The sequence below is a fragment of the Physeter macrocephalus genome, chromosome 8 (assembly GCF_002837175.3).
Source record: "Physeter macrocephalus isolate SW-GA chromosome 8, ASM283717v5, whole genome shotgun sequence".
In the NCBI taxonomy this organism is placed as follows: Eukaryota; Metazoa; Chordata; class Mammalia; order Artiodactyla; family Physeteridae; genus Physeter; species Physeter macrocephalus.
In genome coordinates, this window is record NC_041221.1 from 13,195,326 (window position 1) to 13,202,306 (window position 6,981).

General features: G+C 42.4%; 1 protein-coding gene across 1 annotated transcript in view; it reads right to left on the reverse strand.

The window, feature by feature from the left end:
- The window catches only part of HSF2BP (heat shock transcription factor 2 binding protein), a 105,394-nt gene that overhangs the window by 69,706 nt on the left and 28,707 nt on the right, over window positions 1-6,981 (reverse strand). The window contains exon 5 of the mRNA XM_028492694.2: window positions 4,800-4,932. Coding sequence (XP_028348495.1) covers window positions 4,800-4,932 — 133 coding nt within the window. The remainder of the gene's footprint in view (window positions 1-4,799; window positions 4,933-6,981) is intronic.

Below are 6,981 nucleotides of genomic sequence, written 5' to 3' on the forward strand. Positions count from 1 at the left end.
GTGAGCCATGGCCGCTGGGCCTGCGCGTCCGGAGCCTGTGCTCCGCAACGGGAGAGGCCACAGCAGGGAGAGGCCCGCCTATCACAAAAAAAAAAAAAAAAAAAAAAAAAAAAAATAGGCGGGACTTCCCTGGTGGCGCAGTGGTTAAGAATCCGCCTACCAACGCAGGGAACACAGGTTTGAGCCCTGGTCTGGGAAGATTCCACATGCCGCAGAGCAACTAAGCCCGTGTACCACAACTACCGAGCCTGTGGTCTAGAGCCCGCGAGCCACAACTCCTGAGCCCTCATGCCACAACTACTGAAGCCCGTGCGCCTAGAGCCCGTGCTTTGCAACAAGCCACCACAACGAGTAGCCCCCACTCGCTGCAACTAGAGAAAGCCCGCACGCAGCAACAAAGACCCAACTCAGACAAAGAAAATTTTTTTTAAAAAGCCAAAAGATTTAAATAAACATTTAACCAAAGAAAATATATGAATGGATAATAAACACACGAAAAAATGTTCAAGAAAATTAGTCATGAGGAAAATGCAAATTAAAACCACAATGAGATACCATTACCCCCACTAAAATGGCTAAAATCTAAAAGACCAGAAATACCATGGACAATCATAGGTGAAAAAAAAAAAAGAAAAGAAAAAGAAAAAAATGAGCCTCAACGTAAAGTTCACATCTTATACAAAAATTAACTCAAAACAACCATAAACAAAATACATAAAAATATAAAGCTGTTAGAAAAAAAACCAGGAGAAAATCTCTGGGACCTAGGGTTAGGTGAAAAGTTCTTAGACATAACACAGAAAGTACAATCCATGAAAACAAAAATCAACAAGTTGAACTTCATCCAAATTTAAAACTTCTGCTCTGTGAAAGACCCCGTGAGGAAGAAGAAAAGACAAGCCACACACTGGGAGAAAATATCTGCAAACCATATATCCAATAAAGGACTTGTATCTAGAATATATTAAGAACACTTTAAATTTAACAGTTAAAAAAAAATCCAACTAGAAAATGGGCAAAAGACACAAACAGATATCGCACAGGAGAGAATATATAGACAACAAATAAGTACATGAAAAGATGTTCAACATCATTAGCCAACAGGGAAAAGCGAATCACTGCAAGACATCTATCAGAACAGCTAAAATAAAAAATAGTGAGAACACCATATGCTAATTAGGGTGTGGAGGAAGTGAATCACTCATGCTTTGCTGGTGAGAATGTAAAAGGGTACAGCCGCTCTGGAAAACAATTTGGTAATTTCTTACAAAACTAAACACGCACCTGACACGGAAGCCGGCAATTGCACCCTAGGGCATTTATCCCAGAGTAATGAAAACATATATTCACACAAAAACCTATACACACATGTTCACAATAGCAGAAAAAAAAAAAAAAGGAAACAACCCAAATGTCCTTCAGCGGGAGAATATTTAAACTGTGATAGTTCCATACCCTGGGATGCTAAGCAGCAACCGAAAGAAGCAAACTATTAACACACGCGACAGCTTGGAAGGCTCTGAGTGAAAAAGGTCAATATCAAAAGGTTACAGGCTGAATTATCCCATTTCTATGGCGTTCTTGAAATAAGAGAAGTAGACAGATGCCGCGTGGCAACTGTATACATCAGCGGCTGCCAGGAGGCAGGCGTGGGGGAAGCGGCTGGGCACGGGTGCACCGGGGTAGCGCGACGGGGTCTCTGTGGTGACGCAGCGGTGCTCTGTATGTTGACTGCGGAGGTGAGTTCATGAATCTACACGTGATAAAACTGCACAGAACTATGCTCACAAACATAAGTAAGTGCAGGCAAAACTGGTGAACTTCAAACAAGTCTAGTAAAACTGGTGAAACCTGCACAAGCACTGTGGATGGCACCAATGTCAGTCTCCTGGTTTCCCTACACTGTAGCTGTGAAAGCTATTCACCACTGGAGGAAACTGGGTAAAGGGTATTGGGCTTCCCTGGCCTTTCTGCAACTTTCTGTGAATCTATAATTATTTCAAAAAATGTCTTAACTAAGACACAAATTGGTTTGGGTGACAGTTGTACAACTGCATAAATCCACTAAACATTATCAAACTAGACTTTTACAACAGATGAATTTTATGGTATACAAAATACACCTCAATAAAGTTGTATTTTAAAAAGAAACAATAATCAAACTCTGATATATTTACCTAAAGCAAATACTCATACATAACAGGGTAGCAAGCACAAAATTTTAAAGATTCCTTTAAAATCTTTGTGTAGTTCATTTCTGATTATAATAACTGAACTATACTACCAGTTAATTTTTCTTTAAAAACTTTCCTGAAATAATATACAATGTTTGCAACAACTTCCCATTTATCATCACAAAAGCAGCAACTCTTTCCTAACAAATTAAAAATATAGATAATGAAAAAATAGCAGTCCATATTTAAGTTAGTTTACTGACTATGAAAGATGCTGCCCTAAGAAAACACACAGAGAGGATGAAGCCATAGGTAAGCCGGGGAAACAGGGCTCCTTAGAGAGAACGCCGTGACTCTGCCCGTTGTCTAAAACAAGTCCACACGCACGGGAAAGCAGGCCAGGCACTAAATGCTGTGCCAGCAGAGACGCTGTGGAAGGCCGCAGCTAACCCTACAGTAGCAGCACAGTCCTTCAAATAGTAATTCAGACATCCTCCAACAGCTTCACTGGCGCTTTTTTCTCTTGAGTTCAAAGGCTGCTATTGCCAGGACTCTCCCGGCCCACCCCTTAGATCACAACAAGGCCCAACTAGGCCCAAACTATGTGTTACCACTTCACCATAGCTCAGTAACATTCACAACAATGTGTAAGGTAGTCAGAGCAGGTATTACTATTCCACTTCACAGATAAGGAAAATAAAGTCCAGAGAATTTACATCCTGGGTAGTGGACCAGCTGGGCCTGAAAATCCAGACACTTTATACTATTTTAATCTATTATTAAGAACAGTGACTATGGATGAGTAAGAAATTTCATAATTTCAATGTTTAAACAAATCCTTGACATCCAGTTTTTGCTTAGGATACAGTAAAGTGAAAAAAGCTGCACCTCCATTCTTTAAAAGGGGCAGTTTAGATAATTCAAAAAATCACAACTTATCTCAAACACATCAGAGTTGAGGCTGAAGGTCAACCAACTGATATGAAAAATAAGAAAAGGCAGGCGCTGCAAGGAGAGCTCTGAGGCAAGCACTTGCTCACCTGGGGCAGGCGCTGGATGCCAGATAAGCCGGCCAGAAAAATCAGCGAAAGGGTGTAGCAAATTGCCAGACGAGCGGCTGCCTGGGGCTGCTGGTGGGCAGAGGGGCTGGCTACAGAAGGAAGGGGTAGGGCAGATGGGGAGATGAGGCGGAGGTAGTGGAACTGTTCCATGTCTTCACTGTGGTAGTGACATGACTGCATGCATTTGTCAAAACTCACAGGACTGCAGAAAGGTGAGAAAAAGAAACTGTAATGAGCGAGTTTACTGTAGGTAAACTTAAAAGAAGAATCGTTGTTTTAGAAGGCAGAAGATCTAGGTGACAGCTAACCAAGGTGTCTGCTGTACTGCCTACTCCCCGTGGGACAGAGTCTTGGTATCTGACACACATAAGGCCCAGCGCCTCTGGAGAGCAGCACCAACATAGTACGTAATCATCTCGTACAACTCACCAGCGTGAAAGGGGAACGTGGACATGCCCACGACCAGGCAGGGAAAAACAAAGCCAGGTTGAGCTTGTCTGCTGGGCAACGGGCTGGCAATTCAAGCAGCTCAAACTCACAGCTCAGCAGAATGACAAGTCACACACAGCACAGACCTCTGAGGTCACCTGCAAATAGCAGAAACGCTAACCATCACATCTGCAAATACCTTCTGCTAAAAAAGAGACCTTAAAGGCCTATTTAAGGTCAGCAAGGCTCCACCAGCTGAAGGCGCTCGGATGGAAGTGCACACTGCCGTCCTCCAGCGGATAAAGTGCCGGGCTACATCAGGACTGGCCTGAACACCATCCAGGTCTCAACGTCTGCCCCAGAAGAATGTCACCAATTTCTAAGGGATTATGAAGAAATCATCTACGTGAGCTCTACTTCGTGAGGATTTCAGCAGATGAAGAAATGTAACACTTCCCCTCTCATTAACAGCAGAGGACAGCATGGCATACAGCAGAGGTGAAAAAGCAATGTAAAAAAATACGTCACAGCTCTATATTTAACTATGTCATTGACTTTAGAACAAAAAGCCTTAATGCTCCCTAGTATATACCACCTCCTACTACATGAAGATATTAGTATTAATTATATAGCCGTCTGGCTTTATCCTTTACAGCAGTTTTGCCATAGAATTCTATCTAACTATAATCTTTGGGAAAAATGTACTAAAGAGGCAATTTAGGGTTTTGGAATTCTTTAGTTACAACACCGAAACAACAGCAAGAGTTTAACTTAAGCTCTGCTTAAGGCTTTTCCTTTAGCTAGACATTAGTAAACGATGGTGATTCCAAGTGACAAGTAGCTGAACTTACAGTTTTGACTTCTGTCAACGTAGAGAACGGAACAGAACACGCAAACTCATCCTGTGCTCCCTGAGACTACTCGTTCCCGCTCACTGATACTCACCAGAATCACCTGGAGTGATGTCCCACAACATACACCTGGTCCCTCTACCCCAATTTACTGAGTCAGATTCTCCAGGGCAGGGGCCTATTTGAAATGTTCCTGAGAGGTGTTTACGCACACACACCCCGACTGTGATCACTGCTCTGGAACTCACTTCTGAAAGTCACTACGTTTGAAGAGAATTACTCACTTGTTACGATTCCAGCCAAAGCAAAAACAAACTGATTTTCATCAGAATCCAGCTCCTTGACATCCCCATCCAGTGACTTCACAAAACTCTCCATTGTTTGACCAGTGATGTTGAAAAACTTCAAAGCTTTATCCTGAAAGTTCAGAAATGGAAATGTCACACCCTTTCACAAATACCAGTAGGAAAACACTTTCAAAGTGCAGGACACAGAGGAAAGACTCTGGTTTTAATTACAGAAGCAATGTTTTTAAATCTATTCCCTCATTAAAACTTCCCAATGAAAAGATCAGAAAAAAGAAGTTTGGGGCATGTAGAAAAATTTCCCTGAAGACTGATATAGTAAAATACATGAGGGAAACAGTTCAAATGTATACAATGATAGAAGTACTGGGTTGAATTCACCCAAAAATATACTAGAAATATACTAGAAAAATATGTTCTCTATTCTAGGCATGAAACCAGAGGTTTTCAAACCTTTGGCAGAAATTGTTTTTCAAATAAAATCTTAACTGAAACTGCAACATGTAAAAGACGGCGACAGGCTCATATGACAGTTTCAGTCTTCATTACTCGGCCAAAAGAGTTTCCAAGTTCGCAGAACCTTGAAAGCGCTTCCTTGGCGGGGGCAGGGTTCTAAGGAATAGTTTGAAAATCAATGCATTTACACATGTCACAAGGGAACTGCACGGGGTGATATAAATATCCTGAGACTGGATTGTGGGGATGATTACACACCTCCAAAATTTAGCTAGAAAACACTAAGTTGTACACTTAAAAATAAATGAATTTTATGACACGTAAGTTATACCTTAAGAAAGCTCAATAAACTTTAAAATACATTTAGTCCCTCCACTGTTTTTATTTCTGCAAATGATGAGTAACATACTACTGGCCTCCCGCCAACAATCTGCCCCTGACGGATGGTTTGCCATTCAGGACCACTCGATTCTCCCAGAGTCAGATAACAATCCTCCCGGGCTCCTTCTGTCCTCTCCGCCATGGAGACCACCCTGTCACGAGTCCTGCCTCACCCACACAGCTCTCCACTTCTCACCCCCTATTCTACTGGGGGGCGGCCTTCCACGTAGTCTTCCTGGCCAGTCTCCACACCCACAACCCCACCCTCCCTCCATCCTCACTCACTGTCAGGCTGAGCTGCCCAAATTCCCCTCCTGTCCTATCACTTTTTCACTCAAAAAGCCTTAAGGAATCCCATCCTAGCACCCACTGGACAAATCACCAACCACACTGGCCCTCCCCCCTGTGTCAGATGACACACACACTGTCCCTGTGTCTCACTCCGGGTCCCTGACTGCTCTGCTTCTCCCCCCTGAGGGACCCTCTTCACTTCCTGCCACTGCTGCCTGTGCAAGTTAATCAAGGTTCATTTAAAATCTCTCTTTCTCTGTGAAGTTCCTTGATGTCTCTGTGCACGCACATGCTATTAACATATAACATTCAGGCAATTAAATATCATATTACCCCTGGAATAACACACGTAAAAGCACTTTAAACTTTGTTAAATGCATATAAGATCAAGTAATAACACTGAAGTGGAACTATCTCCACAAACACCACACAGATTCTGGGAGAGAAGGGATCTTATTTCATTCATTTTACATACCCCCCAGAGACCAGTTACAGTGGGCCCTACACAGATGGTATTCCAAAACTATCTGATGAACAAAAGAAATGGATTTAGTCTGTAGGCGCCTTAATAGATGCACTGTGTCCTCTAAGTTACACAAGCACTAATCAACAATGTCCAGACAGCCCGCGGGCATGCTTACTCCTCCCAGAATGGCTTTGACCACTTCCTCGCTGCTGGAGACACCCCACAAAATGGTACAGGCTGCTGCACCCATTTCTGTACAGTACTCTGCCTGCTGCAGGAGTTGCTGCTTTGCTTCATTCAGCTGCTGTCGAAGAGCCAGTTTCTCCTGAAATCAAAACAAAATAAAATCAGAAAAATGGACAGCATTCAACCTCAAAATACCTCTATTGTGTTTCCTCTTTCAAAGATATTTTTAAAGAAAAGAAATGCACATAGAATATAGTAAACAGTTGGCAAATGTAAACTAGCCCTTAGAGAGGCATAATGTGTAAGTTTTTAAAAAACTTCAGAGGCAAAAATAACAGCCACAGAAAAGAATATACTACCGCATTAGAGTTTATAAATACT